This window comes from Branchiostoma floridae, chromosome 4 (genome assembly GCF_000003815.2).
Source record: "Branchiostoma floridae strain S238N-H82 chromosome 4, Bfl_VNyyK, whole genome shotgun sequence".
NCBI classification, from domain to species: domain Eukaryota; kingdom Metazoa; phylum Chordata; class Leptocardii; order Amphioxiformes; family Branchiostomatidae; genus Branchiostoma; species Branchiostoma floridae.
The window spans coordinates 27,472,873-27,498,995 of record NC_049982.1 but is presented as its reverse complement, the minus strand read 5'-3'; the positions used below and the strand labels follow the sequence as shown (position 1 = coordinate 27,498,995).

General features: G+C 40.3%; 1 protein-coding gene across 1 annotated transcript; it reads right to left on the bottom strand.

The window, feature by feature from the left end:
- Positions 1-1,348: 1,348 nt before the first annotated feature.
- On the bottom strand, positions 1,349-26,013 carry LOC118413712. Its single transcript, XM_035817240.1, has 9 exons — positions 25,541-26,013; positions 24,846-24,899; positions 24,010-24,116; positions 23,216-23,337; positions 11,603-12,370; positions 8,593-8,708; positions 8,428-8,478; positions 7,488-7,594; positions 1,349-6,151 (listed from the first exon to the last, which is right to left on the bottom strand). The coding sequence occupies exons 1-9, from the start codon at positions 26,011-26,013 to the stop codon at positions 3,342-3,344; spliced, it is 4,608 nt and encodes a 1,535-aa protein (XP_035673133.1). The 3' UTR covers positions 1,349-3,341.
- Positions 26,014-26,123: the final 110 nt, after the last annotated feature.

The window sequence follows — 26,123 nt, the reverse complement described above, 5'->3', positions numbered from 1 at the left end:
AGTTTGAGTAGACCATTGTCCAGCTGTCTTGTCTGGAGAGAAATAGCGGAGAGAACTTCAGTTGAGACGAAGCAGAGTCAGCATCATTGTATTTACGGTCAGTTTGTCTCTAGAGAACTCCCGTGTCCAGTCCACGGGAAAACTCGTCCCTGCGTTCTTTGGGAAGACGGCAGCGTTATTTGTACGTGATAGGCGTTTTAGATATCTACATTTGTGCCCAGTCTATGCTATAGTGTTAAGAACACACAGCAAGTGCTACCACGGACAGCCATTGTTAACTATGTATTTTTTTAAAAACCCCAGGAATGTGTTTTTTTTTTCGCGAGTGTTATTTGTATGTCCGAGCGATGTCTACGATGTCCTCTTCGCAATATAACTACAGGACGTCGTGTGGATGGATTGATTTTAAATTTCGTATATGGGTAGGGCTTGATAAGGCAATAAAATATCTTTGATGTTACATTGATTGTGTGGGAAGGGGAATATGTAACGGTAGGTTGTGTAAATTCTTTGGCTTTCATTTTTGCATATTGAAAGTTTGATAATTGTTTGAGTATCGTATACTAGCGGTTAGTTGGTGGGAGATGGATGGTTGTGTCATGTTGATCCAAACCTCCCGGCTGTAGGCAACACGATCATAAATCTCACCCCCAAATATCCCAAACCAACGCTGGCCTTAATGTTTGTATTTTAACAGTAGCATATAGGTTTAGACTGTTGTTTGTGTTGGCAGAATAGAGATAGTTACGTCATGTAATGTACAAAAAAGTATATAGGTAATTAGACGTTCCTGATGAGTAGTCAGAGGTTCACACGCGTTCTCAGTGTTAGACTTTCTTTGGGAAGGATGACGGTCGTAGTGAGAGACAAGTAACAGATTATGGCAGTAAGGGTGATGTAACAAGTAATGTTACTAGTATCAGTCTCACTGCAAGATGTAAGAATTCTTCACGCAGACAAATTTATACATACATCGCTGATATATGTAGGAAGTCGACTGCAGATAAGCATAACTGTGGTTATATAAATGTGTAACCATTATTCACGACTAGTTCTTTTTTGGGGGGGTGGCTGCGTTTACGCAATTGTATATTGCCATATGCTAATCATGTTCCCCACAGAGGACACAGATCATGGTTCTATAATCAATGAAATGAAATACAACAGAATAAAACAATAGCCAATCATTTCATAGGGGCGTGACATCGTCGAACTCTAGTTTGTTTTCGATAATAAAACCGTATGAATTAATGCGATAGACCTTTGATAAAAAAACAGTGACAATATCCAATAGGAACAATTATAATCTTATGTTTATTATCCAATTTTTTTGTTTATCATTCTTACAACTTTCGTTATCACTTGAATTTCAGACATATTCTGCCATAACCTTTCTTTTTTTGCACATGCTCGGATTAGTTTTCGGGTGACCAGACAATGTCATCCATAAAATCTTCTTGATAAAATAAAATCAGTTTGGTATCGAATGATAGTGTTACACTTGAAGACCAAATATCAGAATATACAACGTACACTTGCAACACGCTACTAAAATGTTCGCTTTACATGTATCTTACAACAAAGCGATACAAGGAGAAAACTTGACAACACTTGTGATAAAGCCATTGCTTTTTAAAACAGTTATCATAGCATAATACACGATATGACATCTCAACCATCTCGGCACTTATAGAGTGACTGGGATTTTCCATACGTATTATTAAGTAAAAATCAATCTTGAATTACCACTTAAATATCAGACTTTCTATGTATAATAAGGTTCTGTTACTCCATTGATCCACACAATGAAAAAATATCTAGGCAGAGTAAGATTATCCTATTTGACTGAATCATATGGAATGAACACAAGTGGTATATTGTATAAAGTCTAGCCAAACCCCTTAGACGTTGAAGTGCATGCTCAGTGAACTATCTTATATCAATTTAAACATGTTCTCATTCTCATGGAGAAAACATAGACCCAGTTGCCTTCTGCCATTATGTAATAATCACATTATACTTAGCGTTGTTCTCAGTTTTTATCTATGTGTAGAAGTCACATATTTTATAAGCTTCAACCTATACCTTTGATCTTGATATTTGCAAGATATATACAAGTCCACCTTTATTCATATGTAGCAGGCAGTTAAGAATGTCCATATACCTATACTAAAACACATTAAAAACATTTATTACGTCTTTCACGGCAGTAACAAGGTTCTGATACATCAGTTTGAAGCAGAATGGGAATCTTTAAGCCTTAGTTTCCGACCTCAACCCTAAACTTTAAGGGGTGATGAATAAGATCTCGACCCAACACGAAAATAAATATATTATCGTAAAGTATGTTATAATTCCCAATAGCCATCAAATTTCATGTCATTAGTCTACTAGTACTTTCTAATTGACGTCCGAGTGAAAATTTGAAGGTAAGTGACGAGAACAATATACATCGCGCTAAAAGCGACCCGCTCAATGCAACATCCAGCCGAACTCTCCTGCAGGGAGGGGCCAGTTATAACCCATGGCCAGGGCAGCGGAGTCTGCGTTACACAGACCAAAGAAGGGTGACCAGAGTTGCACATGTGTGGATCGTGTTCCTCATGCAATGAAATAAAGACCTTGCTCGCAAAGTCATGATAGCAATGGTTTTGGTTTTGGTGGACATCCATGAAAGGCCTATCTGTAGCGTGCGTATTCTAGTGGTTAGCAGCCCTGCCTCTGGAACTAGAAGCCGTGAGTTCGATTCCGGCTGCTCAACGAACATGCGGGCTACCGGAAAGGGTTGCAGTCCTTAGGACTGGACGTTTAGCCGTGGTCCAAGTTCATTGTGCTTGTCGCAAAGAGCTCGGGGAATTTCCCCGGTACAATGAACATGTAAATACTGTACATGGCGTCTGCCCCCTCTGTCACGACGAGTAGGAGACTAGCTCTTTAGTGAGCTTAAACTGGTTTGAGTTCTCTATAATTATGCCCGAAAGATCGGGTTGTGCACATTGTTTTTGAGGGGAGGCAGTCATCACCCCCTGTACGAGCGTACAGTCTTTCGTCGTCAACACTAACAGGCGTATACAACATCAGGAAGTAAACTGTCATCGCCCCAATCTGACAGTAGTACGGATCAAACCATGTCAATCACAACCACATCATTCAGGACAACAACCAAATTAAAGAAAAACGAAATTCATAACTTTTATTTCACAATATATATACATTTTGTATCATGATGCCAATTTATGTGATGGCTTTTTCAGGCCTATAGTCTGACATCTTTGGAAAATGTTGTAAAGTGAGATTCCTTGATAGAAGAGATCATTTACTTCTACTATGTTTGCTGCTTATTACTTATATGAAGTTGTAATGACCTCAATGACCTGTTTCATTTGTTGAAGATAGTTCATGGCCTTTCCGTAATCACCGAGCTCTCTCCAGGCGGCGCACAAATTGTTGAGCGATTGTACAATGTCTGGATGTGCGGTGTTCTCCACATAGATACTCCGCCTCATCTGTAGTGACTGTTCATAATAGCTGACCGCCTTTCTGTGGTCCCCAAGGTCACTCCAGACCTTACCGAAGTTGTTAAGTGACATGGCGATGTCAGGATGTGTAGTGGCATCACCATAAATACTCTTCCTCATCTCTAGTGATTGTTTATAATAGCTGATCGCCATTCTGTGATCCCCAATGTCACTCCAAGCGCTACCCAAGTTGTTAAGTGACGCGGCGATGTCTGCATGTGCAGTGTTCTCACCATAAATACTCCTTTTCATCTGTAGTGATTGTTTCTTATAGCCGATCGCCTTTATGTGATCCCCAATGTCACTCAAGGCGCAACCCAAGTTGTCAAGTGAGGCGGCGATATCAGGATGAGCAGTGTCCTCGCCATAAATACTCCTCCTCATCCGAAGTGACTCTTTATAGTAGCTGATTGCCTTTCTGTGATACAAAAGGTCACTCCGGTTTATCTTTAGTGAGTGTGTGTAGTAGCTAATCGCTTTTTCAAGATTACCAAGTTCGTCCCAGACGGTACCCAAGCTGTTAAGTGAGTCGGCAATGTCAGAATGTGCAGTGTTCTCACCATAGATACGCCACTTCATAAGTAATGACTGTTTATAATAGTTGGCCGCCTTTTTTAGATCCCCAAGGCTACTGCAAGCCCCACCCAAGTTGTCAAGTGTGCCGGCCATGTCACGATGTGCAGTGTCCTCTCCGTAAATACTCCGCTTCATCTGTAGTGACTGTTCAAAATATTTGACCGCCTTTCTGTTATCTCCGAGTTGACGCCAAACCCCGCCCAAGTTGTTCAGCGAGATCGCGATGTTAAGATGTGCTGTGTCCTCACCATAGATACTCCTCATCATCTGTAGCGACTGTTCATAATAGCTAAACGCCTTTCTGTAATCCCCTTGGTCAGTCCAGACTCGACCCAAGTTGTTAAGTGAGCTGGCAATGTCAGGATGTGCAGTGTCCTCGCTGTATATACTCTGCCTCATCTGTAGTGACTGTTCATAATAGCGAACAGAATTTTTGTGATCACCAAGAGCCCCCAAAGCGAAAGCCAAGTTATCAAGTGAGGCTGCAACATCACTATGTGCAGTGTTTTCCCCATATTTCGATAAATAGTAATGTAGCGTTTGTTCTGAGCATGTCTTGAGATTTTCGAAGTCACAAATACTTTTATATACCTCTGCTTTCAATTCTGGAGAATTGTCAAAGAAGATTGACGTTATTTTTACCGGTTGAGGGTCGGTCAGCTGTGAAATAAAGTGCTTCAGTGGTCTTTCTGTATAATAATATCTCATGAGCTGTTTTCTATTTGAGATGTAAAACACTTTCTGTAATTTATCTTCAATACCCGTATCGGTATACATTGACCATAAGACTGACATGTTTTCCACCTGACCACCATTGTTCATGTATGTCCGCAGCCTCAGTTCTGCTGAGATACTGACCAGCACACTCAAGTGGTGTGCGTTCTCACTACTGACGACTCCACTGTTTCTTAGCTCCTGAATAGTCTCCCAGATTGTGGTCGGCTGTATGTTATAAAGTAGCGCCCAAAAGGATACGGCAAGGCTTGAAAACCGATAGATTTCTTTCTTAACATTCCGCAGTTCGTCAGTGAGAGCCTGGGTTTGAAAAGTCGATACATTATCACCCAATAAACTAATTGCCATATTCAGCGGAACTCTGCTGTTGTTGTCTTGAAATTGCTGAGTCCATAACGACCTGTACTCATCTACCAAGTCCTGGTCTCCTGTGATAAAAGACACGTTTCCCAGAATGCTAGCGAGATGGTAGCCTTTCTTTAAATGAAGAGTGAGGTCTTCTTTTAGAACGTTGGTCATATTGCATGGTGTGCGGATGAGTTTGCTTTTTCTGCCCCTGCCGAAGGGAGTCTTGCACGCATGTGGCATGGCTCCATCAAACGCAAAACCACGCGGTGTTACTGAATCATAAAACCAGCTGTCTAGTGGGTCGTCTGAGTAGAAATCATTAAGAGACTTAATCCCCATGGCAGGGAGAATGGTCTCTCCCAGATTTATCACCTTGAGATGCAGATATTGAGTGAGGTTACGGAAATAGCTCACATTAGGCTCGGTTTCCTCCTCTACCAAAATGGCAAATTCCAGATCAGAGTACGGAGTTACCAATCCTGTGGCTTGTGAACCCAAACCTATCATGGCGTACTTACAGGGAGGGGGGCCCATCACCTCAATGCATTCATCTACAAGGCCAGCTATGAACGCTTTACGCTGATGAACCAGTGTCTGACACAATGCTTTGATTGCTTCAACCCTCTCCATCTCAACCTGTTTTATCTTTGGGTCCTCGTCATCAAGGCTATAAGGATCTACTTCTTGTTCAATTCTTTTAATCTCTTTTTCTACATAGTTCCTATCAGCCTTCAGCATCAATTTGTGTTTCTCTGCATCATCACTTTCTATCCTCTGTTCGATCTTCAGGACTTCCTTAACAAATGCTGGAGTTATTTCCTTGATTGTTTGCTCTTCTCTACTCGATCTTACCAGTGCTGCATTACAGAGTGCTGCAGCCTTGGTGAAATCACCTCCGTCCTTTGACTGGATTCCTCTCTCCAGATAGACCTCGCCCAACTTGTACAGGGGCTCTGCCTCCTTTCTGTGTTGACCTGTAAGTTGAAAAGTCTCAGTCGCAATTTTGTTTTTACTACTTCGTGATGATTTTATATTTGTATTTGCACATTGTACATAAAACCCCACAAAGGTTGTGGTCATCAGTGCTTTCATAAGTCGTATCCGTAACACCTTCATGGCAGTAACATGAAAATACATAACGGGGGCCGCCCTAACATGCTCCCTGCCCTAAGATGCCCAGTTTTTTTTCTGAACTACTAGTAAGTACGTCGTGTTTGTTGCCACTGACTATGATGATTAGAAAGGTAAATAAACCAAGTCCAAACAAACAGCTTTTCTTCTATTAAAGAAATACTTACACGTATTCACTTCCCTTTTTTTTGAAGACAGAATTTACACAATAATGTTGGTAGCGCCGAATCACTGTGGTCAACTTTTGCTAGGTATTGGTGGCTCTTGTCCATAAATAAACAACCGGTAAAACAGCCACACAACTGTCATGCACATAAGAAATAAAGCTTCACAAAACACTACAAATATTGGTCTTCAAATGTTTGCTGAGTTGTAGACCGGTCATAGAAAAAACAACATAAGCATCACCGCCGTTGTTTTCCTCAGGGAGTGTGGCCCCGCAAGTGGCAGACGAGCGAACGCCCAAAAGATTTGTTACTCTAACAAATGATTCGTATCGTCTATAAAAATGAAACTTCACAGAGTGATGTCGAATATGTTTCCCAATATGTACACAAAGTTTTTTGTGATTTTGACGTTGTCGTTTTTTGTAATGATTTTGTTAGTCGGGCCGCCGCATTCAGTGCATTTTGTCCATTTCCCATGAAAACACAACCTGGATTGTGACAGATTTAGCCCTCCTCGCGGGAGACCAGAAGCACACACAATCACAATTCTAATGTCAAAAGAACGCTAATGTATAATAAAATTAGAATTTTTATTTATGTTTGTCTAAATTGGTCACCAGCTTCCGAAGAGAGCAACTTCCAAAAGCGGGGCAAGATAGGGCGCACTGTCTAACGCAGCTCAAAATCGGAATTTATATTCACGATAACGTCCTCGGTGTTTGCCAGCTGTAACGCGGAGGGTGAAGGGTTCATGAACAGTATGGATGCCTTCCTTATTCAAGTATGGTCTCTAGATGAATGTGTTAAAAATTCATTGATCAAAACTTGACCACTCTTTTGCAATGATGGAGCGCCGTGAGTTCGAACGCGTAAAAAAAGTGGGCATCTTAGGGCGACCCCCGTTAATATTGTAGAGACCGCATCTGTGTGTCGAAAATAATCAAGGATCGTGAACCATGTATCAGCAGTCACTTTTAGATTATTTGAACTAAGTTCATATTCTTAGACTTACCTTGGACATGAACAGACTTTAGCGCAGCTGCAAAACTTTCTTCTGCTTTGTCCAGGTCTCCAGTCTGCAGGGCCCTGCAGCCATCATGTAGATGCTCTTTGTATACACTGTAAATATGTCATCATAGGATAAAACTATTACAAAATGATTTATCATTCGATCGCGAATAGTAACGAATTTGTAGCACTGTTCATCTGAGTTGAAATTAATGTTAAAATGAACATGGATATGAAATAGAATAACAAAACCTTATTAGAAATTAATCATTCACATGAATGCAGGATATTCTTGAATTCAAAATTATGTTTATTATCAAAATGATATGAGCCATCCTTTATTAAACAGTATCGTATGTAAGTATTTATATATTATATTTGACTATTTAATATTGGATATGATACATGATTTTATATATGCTAATACATATTTCATTCGCATTTCGTGCAGTTGAATATCTATTAGTATATCTAAATTCTACATTATATTCCTCTGTTTTTCAAATGCATCTTTCATATGTTTCAAAGCCTACTATGAAGACCCAGAGTAGATTTATACAATTTTCTCATTAATCATGCAGATTATATACTAATCTTTATGACAACCTAACATTCAAAGTCCCAAATCCCCTACGGTTCCCTAAAGGCTGCAAGGGGAGAGGGGCATCACTTATTTGTGAACCAAAAAGGCATCTACTGCGAAGTCACATATGCTCGGGGTACGAAATAACAAACCGGAAGTTCAGCTGCAGTACAGCAGGTCACAGGAAGGTCAACAATCAAACATGTACGCGTTTGCCTATGTCTACATAAATACCAAATATCATAAAGCTTCTTGAGTTGTCTGTGAATATTTGCATTAGTATACAGTTTTGAACATATTTTGTACAAAGCAGATAATTTACATCTAAGAATCATTTGTGATGACTAAAAAAAGCACTAACATGTCATCGTTGACTCCTGGCTGGTTTTCAGCTTTCTGCAGTTCCGGGGCACTGAAAAAGGATAACAAAATGTCTATGTCACCATTCTTAAATACACAGAGATTTTTGTACCTTATATGGCAGTCAAAATCAACAATAGAGCATTACAACAATCCCTGTTCCTACCTGTGTAGACGGCGCATTCGTTCATTAATAATGTCACTTGAGGTTGCAGTTGAGAAGGAAGAGATGTGGTCCTTCTGTCCTCTCACGTTTTGTCGTCGTTTCGTTCGAGTTGACTTCTATGAGAACGGATAGAAAAGGCAAAGAATGATCAACGCTTAAACACATAATTGGACTTTGCCCAAAATTAGAATGTAATATAAAGGACCTGACGCCATTGGAGGAAGGCCGACGTTAAAGTGTATGTTGTAAATGTGGTGAATGGTTTAATGGGGCATCATTGTATACATGGACCAAATATGAGAGGGCACCTACCATAATTAAGCCTTCATAAGATATACCATTACACACAGACACCCCAAATTGTCAAAATAAAGACTTTTGCAACTATTCTTTCCTCATAGTGTCTGTGTAACAACCGACAGCCCGTTTCTTGTCCAGATCTTGAAACTTTAGTGCCACCATTGCAGGTGTAGTCGTCTTCTTGCCTTCTGTTGTTTGTCCCTGACTCTGTGACCCCTTTTGCGTCACCCCTTGTAAAAGTCTCTCCGCGTATTCGTACCGGTGTTCTATACCTTGTCCCTGATCCCGATGGCGACACCGGACTATAGCAGCCACATAAAGCGCCATGGCAATTTTGAACTTCCTTACATCCTTTCCGAGTCTTTCCGAGTCATAATCGGACATATGAATGAAAGAACGAACTTTATCGCTCGGCATTTGTACTATACATGGTACAACGTATGGCAACAGCCCTGACTAAACAGCAGTACTACAAGGCTATATACGGATTCAGAAACCAGAAATATCATCGATAGTAAAAATTATATAAGAGTTACAACAAAGTTACATATGAGTTATCTGGCCTCGCATTTGGAATAATGTACAAATTAATTGACCTACGCATGCCGATATAGAAGCATACTATGTATGAATATAATGATAAAGAAGATACTTTTAAAACATATGCCTCAGCTTGCAAGGAAAGCATGTGAGGCACCAGGTCCTTTCCTTCAGGCAACATATGTGTTGGAATTCGAAGTCGGGACCAGCACTCGAAAGTGCGTCACCTTTCAAGCATTGTCTTTGTAAGCTTTGCAGGTATGACTTGAATACAAATAGGTATCACAGGGTTCACATGATGTTATTTGTCAATCTAAAGGTTAAATACACTCTAAAGCTTGCAAATACCCGTAAATATGTCTTGTACCCTGGCTACCAGAAAAAAACGTAGCTCGTGTCAACGTTACGTCATTTGTCCGTTCAAATGTTAAATGTTAACTACACCTAAAGCTTCACAAATATTCGTTAACATTACAGGTAACCTGTCTGTCTGCATAAAACGTACTCAGGCCAGAGGCTGGTCTCTTATTACAGTTTGCCAGGTAGTATGTTATTTGCCCTCCAACACTGCGTGTTTAGATGTTTCAATGTCTAGTGTTCTCTCTGATTCGATCTTTACACAGATTGTTTTTCCTTTTTTTTGACGCATCATAACGTTAGGCCGCGAGACATAAAGAAAAAAAAGGTACTAAATGGATAGTCCAATGAAAACGCATAAAAAAGTTTTTAAAAAGGCCGGAGAATAACCTCTGCTTGGAGAGTAACACCGCTTAGTCCATTTAGGTTTCCATTATGTATGTCCCTGCCATCAAGCCTAAATGTTCTTCTTTTACAATAAAAAAATTGTCCCATTAGATGGATATCAAAGCTAACGCCAGATTTATTTTGTCACCATGACTAGCCAGCAACCATACCTAGTCATTGTGACAGCGCCCCCTTTCGCCCCAATATCATTGCTTTTGTTTGCAGATGATTATCTATCCTATCTCAAAGGCTATCATTCGAAATTTCAACTATTTATTGCTAGTAACGTCAGTTTGCTGAAGCCAGACTTTGAAATTTGATACAATAAACTGTGTTTGTATTCCAAAGGAATTTCACATGCATATACACATCATTAAGGTAAGATTTTAAGACACTTTTCTACCCCAGTCTAGAAACGTATAAACCAATCTACCGATTTGAAGATAAATACGTTGCTCTGCCATAGAAATACTCATCTTATTTTGTTCATAATGATTTTAATGTTGACACCGGTGTTAACATTTTACCAACTGTTTTATTGAATGCAGAAATAAAAGACATGTTGGTTGCGATACCATGTTTTGTCCCTTCAAGTATTCTTACATACTTCAATTTTAACTCCAACTGAAAAGTTAGCCTAAACTAGAAAGGCCGACATTTGCTTGAGAGCAAATACAGTATATTTCAGCCATCTCCCTCCCCATGCAACAATAGACTATTCCAAAATCACCCATGTGCAAAAATGGCACACTTTGTTTAAAAGTCACTTCTATCAATGACACTTAATGACACCCAAAAATGAATCTTACAAAATTCCCTGTGCAAGAATGGACTCTTCTAGTGCACTACATGTGAATTTGCACAATAGGCCAGTCCAGAAATACTCCAACTGAAAACATGGCCTTTTGATTAAGCAACCCAGTCCAAAGTTGAACTAAGCAAAAAAGGCATGACAAGGTAAAAATAGACCAGTCCAAAAACACTTCCGCTAAAAATGGAATATTGAATCATCACCTGTCTAAAGCTAAATTTGAAAACATCCCCATGCAAGATCCAGAATGGACTCTTCTTGCGATACCCCTATGTAAAGTGGTGCAGTCCAAAAATACATCCGCTAAAATTGGACTTGGACGGAAGTCCCAAAAATGGAATTTAAAAATCCCCTCCTCCATGTAAGAATGGACTCTTCCAGCACAACCTATGTAAAATTGTAAAATAGACCAGTCATAAAATAACCACACTGAAACACTTTGACATATCAAATCACCAAAGTCCATAAACACATTAAAAAAAATGTCCCCCTCTGTGCAAGAATGGACTCTTCCAGTACACACCATTTAAAATTGCAAAATAGCCCAGTTCAAAAATACTCCCACTGAGGAGCGCTCCATACCCCACTCAAATTATGTGAATCGCTAACACTCACCTTAGTATTGTTTGTGGTGATGTACTGCCTGATTTTTGCTGTGAACAATAAGCGGTGGACAATGATAACTGTTCCCTGAACGTTGTTACACCGCGCCAGTGCCGTATTGTACAGAGCAGTAGCTTTGGTCAAGTCTCTAGTGTCTCTAGTTTCTGTTCCTCTTTTCATGTACACGTCACCGAGACTTTTAATCGCTTCTGTTTCTAACATGTTGTTGTCGTTTACTATCCCCTCTACCATTAACTGCGCGTATCCAACCAGCACAGTGTCTTTGTTACCACGACCGACCCTCTTCTTGTCCAGGTGTTGAAACTTTAGAGCCACCTTTGAAGGTGTAGTAGCTTCATTGTTTTCAGTTGGTTGTTCCTTACCATGTGACCCTTTTGACGTCAGCCCTTGTAAAAGTCTCTCCGCGTATTTGTAACGATCTTCTATACCTTCTTCCTGATCCCGATTGTCATACCGGACCATAGCAGCCATGTAAAGCGCCAATGCCATGTTGAACTTCCCTACATCCTTCTCGAGTCTTCCCTTCTCCAAGTTCACGTCGCCCAGACTTTTGAGCAGCTCCACTTCCGCCAGCCTGTCCATGTCAGCCATGGCGTCCACCAGGGCACGGAGGTAGCCTGTCTCCGCACGGGCTAGTCCGTACCTCTTGCCCTTCGCGTCCGCCTCACGGAGTTTCTTACAGACCCTCAACATGGCGGTGTCGTTCAGTGCCTTCTTGCATCCACAGTGCCGTTGTCCCTGTAAGCTTTGTAGGTATGACTTGAATGCAAATAGTTCTAAGTGTCACATGCCTCTGGTTCACATGACGTTATTTGCCAATCCAAAGGTTAAATACACTGTAAAGCGTCGCAAATATCCATAAACATATCTTGTACCCTGGCTACCTGCATAAACGTAGGTGTCACACTGCTCGTGTCGACATTACGTCATTTCTCAGTTCAAAGGTTGACGGTTAACTACACTAAAGCTTCGCAAATATTCGTAAACATTACAGGTAACCTGCATACCTGCATAAAGCGTACAAGGCCAGGAGCTGGTCTTTTACTACAGTTTGCCATGCAGCGTGTTCCCTGGCCACCAACACTACGTCTTTAGGTGCTTGTCTAGTGTTCTCTCAGATTCCATCTTTACACCGTTTACTCTCCAAGCAGAGGTTAGGCTCTGGTTGTTGATTTTTGTGGATTTTTTTACGCATCATAACGTTAGGCAATGAGACATAAAGAAAAGGGTACAAAATGGAAAGCCCGGTAAAAACCACCAAAAAAGTATTTTAAAAAAAGCCGGAGCCTAACCTCTGCTTAAAGAGTAACACCGCTTAGTCCATTCTCTCCATGTTATTCGTTTACAATATTAGAAGAAAATATTAATTTCATAGTGGCTGCGTCTAATCAGATGAATTATAAAGCTAATGCCAGATTTTTTTGTAACCGTAACTAAGATAGTAGCCCGGAAACATACCTAGTCTTATGCCACACGCAAGCACACCCTCCACCCCTATGTTATTGTTTTTCTTTGCAGATGATAATCTATTCATCTCAAAGACTATCATTCGAAATTTCGATATTTCATTGCTAATAACTTCAGATCGCTGAAGCCAGTTTAGATTTGATACAATGACGCGTTCTGCATGTGTGTGTATGGTATTTAATGCCTTTCGCATGCATATACACATCATAAAGAACAGTTTTAAAGACACTTTTCTTCCCCAGTCGAGAAATGTATAAAACAAATCTACCGGTTTGTAGGTAAATACGTTGTCTGGTATTTTGTATCAGTTTTCTTTGCTCATAGAAATTCTTATTTTATTTTGTCCATTATGGTTTTAATGTTGACACCAGTGTTACTATTTTATTGAATACAGGAATAAAAGATTTGTTGGTTATGATACCATCTTTTATCCCTTCAAGTATTCTTACATACTCAAACTTTCTTTTTTTCGCCCTCGCGCATTAGATTTGAGGTCTGCAAAGGTTGTCAACCATAGATATCGGTTGTCGTGGATATAGACGATAGATAAAATGCTTATCATGTTTTATATATGGCAGTATTATGGAATTTTAGCAGTAGTACGTATTTGAAATTGTGTGTGAAAAATCAACACTATTCAGTACCAAGGATGGGTCACAATCTGGGCGATTGAGCCTTTATTTGGATGTAACTTTTTCCCCTAGCAGTAAATGATTTTTTTGTCAGAAGTAGAAGGTCTTTTTCAGTTGCAAGTTAATGTATATATTTTTATTCACCTAGAAATCCACACTAAAGCTGCTGTCAAACCATCCTTCATTTCATGTATCAAAAGCGTCCCCTAGCAATGTTTACTACAACTGCAACAGTTACAGTTTGAAGGCAACTGCAGGCACCGTTTGGTTGCAAACCATTATGCTGTACACAGCGTGATCAACCTTGTAGTTTTTGTTATGTACGTCCTCTGGTCTGAACACGGGAGTCCATCCGTGTTCGGTAAAGTATAGGTGCGTTTCTAATACGATGAGCGTGCAAGACTACTTTTTCCCAACAAGACTACACCTTCTGTACAACTGTTGCAGTTCTAGTGAACATTGTCAGGCGACGCCTTTGATCCGACAACAAGTTCACACGCGTTCTTGTAGCCTGATTAAATTTCGCTTATATCAGCCCGCCCAACATCCGCCGGCTTCCTAAAAGCTTGATGGAGAATAGCCCTGACTCAGGGTAACCGGCTTTTCCATATATGGACGAAGTATGCAATGGTCATCAGTCCACCACAGCCTGGCTTTTGGTTGCTATGGATTGGGTTGCGTTGCCATGTGGTGATTGACAGCATTACACCTCTTATCTGTCATTGATCTCAGTCTGTGCAAACATCCAACTATGGGTGCAATACTCGTATTCTATCAAAATGTTGTTGTCTTTCATGTCTTTCTTTGATCTTGCATATTAACTGGTTATTATAATAGGTAATTATTCTCCACGACTCGTTTTTTTGGCTGCGTTTTGGCAAATGTATCTTTAAGATGTTCACCACAGAGGCCACAGGTTATGGTTCCACTATTAATGAAATAAGACAATAGTCAATAATCATTTCACAGGGGCGTGGCATCGTCCAACTCTAGTTTGTTTTCGATAATAAAAACTGTATAATTTCGAGCAATAGACATCTGAAAACAAAACAGTGACAATACCTAATAGGAACAATTATAATCTTATGTTTATCATCCAATCCTTTTGGTGGTTTATCAGTCTTAAAATCTTCGTTATCACTTGAATTGCAGACATATTTTGCTATAAACGTTTTTTTCACATGCTCGCATTAGTTTCCTGCTGTCCAGACAATGTTATCCATAAAATCTCCTTGATAAAATCAAATCACTGTGGTATCAAATTATATGGTGTTGCACTTGAAGACCAATATCAGAATTAAGGGTTAATGACCCACCCCGAGCGTATATGGTGTCATGAAGCCTGGTCCTTTGCTATAACCACCGAAGGAAACCACCGAGTGAGCGAAGCGAACGAGGTGGTTTTATGAGGTGGTTATAGCAAAGGACCAGGCTTCATGACACCATATATACCGAGGAATAGGTGGGTCATTAACCCTATTATCATATAGCTTACCCACACTGACCCATTTAAGGGTAGAGTAGAGTAGAGTAGAGTTTCCGGTTGAGTAGGAGCGACAAATTCCTTTATAAAACATACATCTTTTATTCAGTACATAAATTTGAACAGTGAATTTGAACAACATAAAACTTGTACGTGAAATATATTTCTGTTCCAAGGCTTGAAATAAGAACATAGTCGATTCCTTATGTTACAAACTGTTGCACGCTCCGTATTTCTCCACTCGCCCATTCTCCAGTTTGTCGACTTCGTTCGTATCAGGCGCTAAATCTCTGCTGGCTTTTCTGAGGCATTCCGGGATCCCTGTGCTTCACAGCTCTTGAGAATCTCGTTCACTACGAACTCAGACACGACTTCTCCGAAGAAAGGTAGCATTTTGGTCCTCCAGCGCCATGACCGCTACTCAATGGCGGACCGTGGTGTTATTACCTTTGCCAGAATGGCTAAGGTTATGTTTTAGGCGTGTTTGTGTGTCTGTGTGTCTGTCAACAGCATAACTCGAGAAGCCTTGGATGGATCCTGATGATATTTGGTAGGTGGGTAGGGGTCGGGAAAACGAAGGTCAAGTTCGATAATGGGCCCCTTAGCGGCTTGCTAAGGTACTGCAGCTGAAACTCAATTTTTCATATCTCGTGGACATGCTGTGGTCATGATTTTTAAGTGGTAGATAGCCCTCGAGGCATAGAGTAAGTGCTGTAAGTTTGGGCCCCCTAGCGGCTTTTTTTGAACTGCAGGCGCCGGTTTCCATTCAAACTTTGGAGGAGAACAACTCTACAACGTGTTGACGGATCGTCATGATTTTTGGTATGTAGATAGAATGAGTGATGACTTAAATAATGGAATACTAATTATGCAAATCAACATCCAATGAGGAGTCAATGAGGAAAATTTATAAATCCACTGCATTCCATGATAGGACTTTCAAACTTGTCACATATGTAGCTGGGAAGGAGATAAATGTCGATAGATATCAATTATGCAAATGATGACCTCATTTGCATAATTAATGAGAAAATATGAACATGTTGACGGATCATCATGTTTTTTTGTATGTAGGTAGCGTTAGTAAAGACCTACATAATGAGATACCAATTATGCAAATCAACAGCTAATGTGCATAATTAATGAGGATATTTTATCAATTCACTGCATTCCATGATAGGACTTCAAAACTTGTCACATATGTAGCTGAGAAAGAGAGAAATGTCAATACAAATTTATCATGCAAATGATGATCTCATTTGCATAATTAATGAGAAAATATGAACGTGTTGACGGATCGTCATGATTTTTGGCATGTAGATAGCCTAAGTAAAGACTTATATAATGTGATACTTATTATGCAAATTAACAGCTAATTTGCATAATTGATTAGGAAAAGTTCATAAATCCACTGCATTCCATTATAGTACTTCCATCAAAGTTGTCACATATGTAACTGAGAAAGAGGGAAGAGAGTAACTCAGTAAGAGTGTATTTAAAGACTTTGTTACTTGGGATGTAATTTGCATAATCAATGCCCAAATCTTATAAACCAACTCCAAGCACATAATTATAAAGAAAAGGAAATGAGTAACGCATTTGTCTACAGACATCATTCTACTAAACAAGCCTGGTTTATTTGGCAAAGGTATGTGTTCGTGGAACTCTAGTTGTCGTCTGAACTTGAATGGGCGGGGGTGCAAATAATTTTATTTTCCATTTGCAGTTTAACCCTATTCAGACCGGGCTTTTTTGGTCATCCCTAGACCGGGGGGGGGGGCTTTTGAGGCCCTCCACTTCTAAGTCCTCTAACTCTTGAACGACGTGCCGTAAGGCCACCAAATTTTCAGGACATGATATCGACATAATATCTGACGAGTATTTGACGTTTGACGTTACGTTGACGTAAAATGACGTAATTATGACGTCATCAATTTGATTATATTGGCCGGACCCATGAAAAAAGGGTATTCTCAGAAAACTTCAAGTTATACTACAAAAATGTAACAACAAGTGCAGATAACAGAATAATAATGTTTATTGCGACTTGTATTGCCAATAACAACATAGATGACGTCATAATGACGTCATAAAATGACGTCATGCACATCTAACATGCGAGTTAGGCTCCGCCATATTATATCCACCACCTTGAATTTTTAAAACTACTTTTTTTGCAACAAATAATCACAAAGGGCAATGGAAATAGACTAAATTCATTCATGTAGATGGTTTTTGAAGAAAAAATACCAGGTAGTTACAAATTTTAAGGGATAATTAGCTTGTTATTCTTGATCTGGCCATACGGTCCGCCATCTTGGATTTTGGGCTGATGACGTCATCAAATTAGCATAATTTATGCATATATAATTATGAAAGATATGCTAAATAATATAAGATTTTATTTATGTAACAAAATAGCAGTAATATAGCAAATAAATGTGAAAAATACATTGTTAGAACCAAAAATATTGATTTTTGGCAAAACTGCCTGTCAGCAAACGGTTGCCATGGCAACACGAAAAAATGGAACATTTGTCAAACTTTGTAAAATTGTTGCTAACAATATTTTAGGAATACTCACCAAATTTGGTGGCTTTAGCGTAAGGCGTTCTGGCGTTATAGGACATCAAAGTTGGCGTAGGCCTCAAAAGCCCCCCCCCCCCCGGTCTGAATAGGGTTAAATTGGACATGACTTGAAATAGATTTTATTGTTTTGAATATTATAGGTAATTCAATGTTGTTTTAAGACGGCAAATGTTTTCTTTGGACAAAGAAACACGCACTACCGATGTTAATAAAGGGAGCCATCCCCCCTGCCATGCCTGTACTTATTCCCCTATCAAATTGGCAGATGGACGATTCCTGGATATCTCATTCTGATTCGCCAGCGTCCTGTTTGTGTGTCCTTCTGATTGGTTTAAACTTAAAGTTCTTAATGCACACGTGCGATACTCAAAAATTTAATGCACGGCTGTGTCGGCGTCATAACCAGCATGAAATGGGGCCTTCTGATTGGCCCACGTCCCCTGGCTATATGATAATATACAATATTAATGTACACTTGCAGCACGCTACTAAGAATATACCCTAGTGTATTTTACTACATAGCTGTTCATGTAGAAAACTGGTTCTGGACAACACTTTGATAAAGCCATGATTTTTATTACAGGTATCATATCATACTACATGATATGATATTTCAATCATTTCTGCACATATAGAGTAACTGGGATCTTTTCATGCGTATTATAAATCAAAAATCAATCTTCAGTTACCACTAAAACATCGGAATAAACTAAGCGCAATATACTAGTGACTTTCTATGTACAATAATGTTCTGTTACTTTACTGTGTGGTTTAAATAGTCAAAAATCTTACATCCACACAATAGAAATATGAATGCATACTAAGACGGGTGTAATAGAACGTGGAATGAACACACCTAGTATATCATATATAGTCTAGCCAACATTCTTAAACGTTAAAGTGCATTCTCAGCAGACTACCTTATAGCTTACATTTAAACATATTTTCATTCTCACAGAGAATACATAAACCCGATAGCCTTTTGCCATTTGTATAAGAATCATATTACACTTGGTGTTGTTCTCAGTAATCTATGGGTTTGTTGATAACTCCCATATTATTACCGAGTTACCTCGCCCAAAAACGCTAAAGATTTAACTTCATTTTACAAGTTTCAACCTTTACCTTATGTTTTTTTACCAATGTTTTTATATACATTGTATTTGCAAGACATATATACAAATCCACCCATAATCATATGTAGCAAGCGGTTAAAAATGTCCATATACCTTTTTCTAAACACATAAAAAACAACACGTCTTTCACGGCATTAACAACGGTCTGATACATCACATTGTATCAGCATGGGAATCTTTAAGCCTTAGTTTACGACCTCATCCCTAAACTTTAAGGGGTGATCATCAAGATCTCGGCCTCACCCGGAAATAAGTATGTTATCGTATATTATGTTATAATTACCAATATACATCAAACTTGATATCATTGTGGTCATTTGACTACGTATACAGTTAACGACCGTTTGAAAATCTGCAGGTATGTGGCGAGAACAAAATGAATCGCGCTCAAAGCGGCCCGCCCAACATCCAACCGACCTTTCCTGCTGGGAGGGGACAGTAATAACCCAGGGCAGCGGAGTTTGCGTTACACAGACCAAAGAAGGTCGAACAGAGCTGTACATGTGTGGGTCGTGTTCCTCATGCAATGAAATAAAGACCTTGCTCGCAAAGTCATGTTAGCAATGGTTTTGGTTTTGGTGGACATCCATGAAAGGCCTATCTGTAACGTGCGTATTCTAGTGGTTAGCAGCCCTGCCTCTGGAACTAGAAGCCGTGAGTTCGATTCCGGCTGCTCAACGAACATGCGCGCTACCGGAAAGGGTTGCAGTCCTTAGGACTGGACGTTAAGCCGTGGTCCAAGTTCATTGTGCTTGTCGCAAAGAGCTCGGGGAATTTCCCCGGTACAATGAACATGTAAATACTGTACACAGCGTCTGCCCTCTCTGTCACGACGAGTAGGAGACTAGCTCTTTAGTGAGCTTAAACTGGTTTGAGTTCTCTATAATTATGCCCGAAAGATCGGGTTGTGCACATTGTTTTTGAGGGGAGGCAGTCATCACCCCCTGTACGAGCGTACAGTCTTTCGTCGTCAACAATAACAGACGTACACAATAAGATGGAAGTAAACTGTTCATCGCCCAAATCTGACAGTAGTACGGATCAAACAATGTCAATCAAAGCCAATCAAATTCAGTACAGCAACCAAATTTAAGAAAAACAAAATTCATGACTTTCATTTCACAATCTACATTTTGTATCATGATGCCCACTTATGTAACGGAATTTTCAGACCTATAATCTGACATCTTTGAACAAATTTGTATAGTGAGATGTTCCTTGATAGTTAATGTCATAAACAGCTACTACGGATGGAAAGATTTGCTGCTAATTACTTATCTGAAGCTGTGATGACCTTTTTCATTTGTTCTTTAAGTAGAAAATAATGAATGGCCTTTCCGTAATGACCGAGCTTTCTCGAGGCCGAGCACAAATTGTGAAGCGATTGTACAATGAAAGGATGTGCGGTGTTCTCACCATAGATACTCCGCCTCATCTGTAGTGACTGTTCATAATAGCTGACCGCCTTACTGTGGTCCCCGAGGTAACTCCAGGCGGCACCCAAGTTGTTAAGTGAGGCGGCGATGTCAGGATGTGCATTACCCTTACCATAGATACTCCGCCTCATCTGTAGTGACTGTTCATAATAGCTGATCGCCTTTCTGTGATCCCCAAGGTCACTCCAGGCGTCACCTAAGTTTATAAGTGAGCCGGCGATGCCAGGATGTGAAGTGCCCTCACCATAGATACTCTGCTGCATCTGTAGTGCCTGTTCATGATAGCTGACCGCCTTTCTGTGATACCTTAGGTCATTCCAGAGGTTACCCAAGTTGGTAAGGGAGATGGCGATGTCAGGATGTTTCTTGTCCTCACCATAGATACTTCTCATCATCTGTAGTGCCTGGTCATAATAGCTGATCGATTTTCCGTGATCCCCGAGGATTTGCCAGGCTCCGCCCAAGTTGTTAAGTGAGGAGGTGATGTCAGGATGTGCACTGTCATCACCAAAGATACTCCGGTTCATCTGTAGTGACTGTTCAAAATAGCAGACCGCCTTTTTGTGATCCCCAAGGTCACTCCAGGTCATACCCAAGTTGTTAAGTAAAATGGCGATGTAAGAATGTGCGGTGTTGTCACCATAGATAACGCGCTGCATCCGTAGTGACTGCTCATAATAGATAATCGCCTTTTTGTGTTCCCCAAGGTTTCTATAGGCCAAGCCCAAGCAGGTAAGTGAGATGGCGATGTCAGGATGTGCGGTGCCCTCACCATAGAGTCGCCGCGTCATCTGTAGTGAATGTTCATAATAAGCAATCGCCTTTCTGCGATCCCCTAATCTACTCCAGGCTACACCCAAGTTGTTAAGTGACTCGGCGATGTCAGGATGTACGGTGTCCTCACCATAGATACTCCGCCTCATCTGTAGTGACTGTTCATGATAGCTGATCGCCTTTCTGTGATCCCCAAGGTTCCTACAGGCGTTACCCAAGTTGTAAAATGAAAGGGCGATGTCACGATGTGCAGTATCCTCACCATAGATACTCAGCTTAATCTGTAGTGACTGTTCATAATAGACGATCGCCTTTCTGTTATCCCCAAGGTAACACCAGGCGTTACCCAAGTTGTTTAGTGACTCGGCGATATCAGGATGTGCGGTGTCCTTACCATAGATACTCCGCCTCATCTGTAGTGACTGTTCATGATAGCTGACCGCCTTTCTGCAATCTCCAAGGTGACTCCAGGCGTTACCCAAGTTGTTAAGTGAGGTGGCGATATTAGGATGTGCAGTACCCTCACCATAGATACTCCACGTTATCTGCAGTGACTTTTCATAATAGCGTACAGCCTTTTCGTAATCACCAAGGGCCCACGAAGCAAAAGCCAATTTGTCAAGTGAAGATACAACATCAATGTGTACAGTGTTTTCACCATATTTCAATAAATAATTGTGTAGCGTTTGCTCTGAGCATTTCTTTAGATTTTCGAAATCACACAGACTTTTGTATACCTTTGCTTTCAGCTCTGAAGAATTGTCAAAGAAGATTGGCGGTTCTTTGAACGGCTGAATGTCCGTCAGCTGCATAATAAAGTGCTTCAGGGGTATTTCTGTATTGTAATATCTCATGAGCTGATTTGTATTTGAGATGTAAAACACTTTTTGTAATTTTTCTCCAATGCCCGTATCTTTAGACATTGAAGATAAGGCTGACATGTTTTCCACCTGACCACGATTGTTCATGTATGTCCGCAGCCTCAGTTCTGCTGAGATACTGACCAGGACCATCAAGTGATGTGCGTTCTCACTGTTGACGACTCCACTGTTTTTTAGTTCCTGAATAGTCTCCCAGATTGTGGTCGGTTGTATGTTATGAAGTAGCGCACAAAAGCACACGGCAAAGCTAGAAAATCGATAGATTTCTTTCTTGACATTCCGCAGTTCGTCAGTGAGATCATGGCTTTGAAAAGTCGATAAATTATCACCCAATAAACTAACTGCCATTACCAGACGAACTTTCGTATTAACGTCTTGAATTTGCTGATTCCATAATGACCTGTACTCATCCACCAATTCCTTTTCTCCTGTGATAAAAGACACATTTCCCAATATGCTAGCAAGATGGTAGCCTTTCTTTAGATGGAGAGTAAGGTCTTCTTTCAGAACGTTGGTCATATTGCTTGGTGTGCGGATAAGTTCGCTTATTCTAGCCCTGCCCAAGGGAGTTTTGCATGCACTTGGCATGGCTCCATCAAACGCGAAACCGCGCGGTGTTACTGAGTCATAAAACCAGCTGTCTAGTGGATCTTCTGAGTAGAAATCATTAAGAGACTTAATCCCCATGGCAGGGAGAATGGTTTCTCCCAGATTGATCACCTTGAGATGCAAATAATGTGTAAGGTTACGGAAATAGCTAACATTAGGCTCCGCATCGTCCTCTACCAAAATGGCAAATTCCAGATCAGAGTATGGAGTTACCAATCCTGTGGCTTGTGAACCCAAACCTATCATGGCGTACTTACAGGGAGGTGGACCCATTACTTCCATGCATTCATCTACAAGGCCAGCTATGAACACTTTACGCTGATGAACCAGTGTCTGGCACAATGCTTTGATTGCTTCCACCCTCTTCATCTCTACTTCTTTTATCCTCGGGTCCTCGTCATCAAGGGTATAAGGATCTACTTCTTGTTCAATTATTCTTATCTCTTCTTGTACATAGTCCCTATCGGCCTTCAGCATCAATTTGTGCTTCTCTGTATCATCATTGCCTACCTTCTGTTCGACCTTCATGACTTCCTTAACAAATACTGCTGTTATTTTCTTGATTATTTGCTCTATATCTTGTCTACTTGATCTTACCAGTGCTGCATTACAGAGTGCTGCAGCCTTGGTGAAATCACCCCCGTCCTTTGACCGGATTCCTCTTCTCAGATAGACCTTGCCCAACTTGTACAGGGGCTCTGCCTCCTTCTTGTGTTGACCTGTAATCATAAATCGTAATTTTGTATTTACTTATTCTTCAGGAAACAAATGTCTAGAATGCTGTAATAAAAACATAATATCAATTTGCATACTTTTGTATGTTAACGAAGTAACTTTGGTTTCAAACCCTACATTCTTTGTGGTTATTTTATTAGTGATTCTACTATATTTGTCGAAAATGACTTTCATTTTGACGTCAATTCTGTTGCTATTTGCAACGAAAGTCGTAACATACATTATTATTGTGTTATTTTCACTTACTGTTACATTTTATAGCATACCTTGTAGTTTTCTGCAAATACCCTTCTTCCAATGTCCAGCCAATACATGAAATTGATGACGTTATAAGTTCATCTAATTACAACAATTAGCGTCCAGATTTTAAAAATTCAAAAATTAGTCAAAAAAGTACTCAAAAATTATGTCTACATCATTCTCTGGAATTGTGGTGGCCATATAACACGTCGTTAAATAGATACAGCAGTTAGAAGGTGCGGGCCTTAAAAGCTGCCACCCCCCACCCCCGCCGTCCACGAATGACCAAAAAAGTCCGGTCTGAATAGGGTTTTAATAATAAAGATAGTCCTCTGTTTCAAAAAGACAAAGGATCGTGCACAGTTTATAAGCAGTTCTACTTTAATCCTAAGAACTAAGTTCCTACTTAGACTGACCTTGGACATGAACGGACTTGAGTGCAGCTGAAAAACTTTGTTCTGCTGTGTCCAGATCTCCAGTCTGCAGGGCTCTGGAGCCATCATGTAGATGTTCTTCGTATTCACTGTAAGGGTGTCATCAAAAGATAAAAGTCATTTACGAACAGATTGATCATTCGAATCGTATCTAATTTGTAACAGGGCGCATCAGAGCTAAAAGTGAATAACTATAGGTATCAAATGAAATTATTGATTATTTAGATGGAAGATCTTTTACAATTTAAAACTTCACTAAATGTTGTCTTGATTAACAAAGCTGTATGAAACCCCGTCATTTAACATTTGTGAGATTGCCTGGCGCAATCGGTAGAACGTTGGTCTCAGGCACAAGAGGTCCTGAGTTGCTATGCAAATTAGATAGCAATTTTCTGTGACGCCCTTGCATAGTGTCAATCATTTTGTACCTACCCAAAGTCATAACTATCCGTCAATGCCTTCTCTTTGAAAGTCTCAAAGCCCATACGGTTGCTTAAAAACTACATGGCAAAGCGATACCACTCAATGATCCTATATGCTAAGAGGTATCTACTGTAAAGGGGCATGTACAGAGAAGCGAATAAGGTACCAAACTTTCTGCTGAAGTACAACAAGCTGTTCGAAATCAAACTTGTACTTTGTTTTTGCAAACACGTAACCAACGTGTTGTCTGGGCATATTCTCATCAGCATACATGTTAGGTTAAACTCCCCAGTTTGTAAACAAATAACAATGCAGAGAATTTGCATTAAAGAATCAATTTAGAAACTTCTGAAAAAAGTTTGGCAAAAACTAGAAAAAAGATGGACAACACTAACGTGTTATCATCGGCTCCTGTAGGGTTTTCAGCTTTACAGTGTAGTTCCGGGGCCCTGAAGAGGAAAAACAAAATGCTTATTTTATTACTCTACAATACACATAGCGGTGTATACATTATATGATAAACAAAAACAATGATAAAAACTAACATTGCCCGTACTTACATGTGTAGACGGCGTATTCGGTCATTAGTGTTGTCACTTGAGGTTGCAGTTGAGAAGGGAGAGATGTGGTCCTTCCTTCCTCTCACGTTTTGCTGTCGTTGTATTTGAGTTGACTTCTACGCAGGAACCGATAGAAAAGGCCAGGGAAGATAAACAAGTGGGCAATCGTACTATTCAATGACGAATGATCGAGTGTAATATAAAGTTCCTAACGTATTGGACGAAGATAGAAAGGATAAAGATTGAAAGTATGAAGGCGTATGTTGCAAATGTGGCGAATATTAATGGGACAATTGGCTACATGGGAGCTATATAAGAGGGTATATATCATAATTAGCCGATCGATAATATCATCCTCAATGCACACAGCAAACAATGTGAGAAAACATTCAAGACTCCCAGAACTATCATTTTCTCACAGATGCAGAGCAAACTCATAGCAGAAGCAAAATTTGAAAACAAACAAGGAGGTGCATAAATTATGTTAATCGCTAACACTTACTTTTTTGCTTTTTGTGGTGATGTCCTGCCTGATTTTTGCTGTGTAAAGTAAGCGATGGACAATGACAACGGTTCCCTGAACGTTGTTACACCGCGCCAGTGCCGTGTTGTACAGAGCAGTAGCTTTGGTCAAGTATCTAGTGTCTCCAGTTTCTGTTCCTCTTTTCAGGTACACGTCACCGAGACTTTTGATTGATTCTGTTTCTAACATGTTGTTGTCGTTTACTATTCCCTCTACCATTAACTGTGCGTATCCAACTAGCACAGAGTCTGTTTTACCACCGGCAGCCCGTTTCTTGTCCAGGTCTTGAAACTTTCCAGCCACCTTTGCAGGTGTAGTCGTCTCCTTGTCTTCAACTTGGTGTTCCTTACCCTGTTCCGACCCCTTTGATGTCACCCCTAGTAAAAGTCTCTCCGCGTACCCGTACCGGTGTTCTATACCTTCTCCCTGATCCCGATTGCCACACCGGACCATAGCAGCCACATAAAGCGCCAAGGCCATGTTGAACTTCCCAATATCCTTCCCGAGTCTTCCCTTCTCCAAGTTCACGTCGCCCAGACTTTTGAGCAGCTCCACTTCCGCCAGCCTGTCCTTGTCAGCCACGGCGTCCA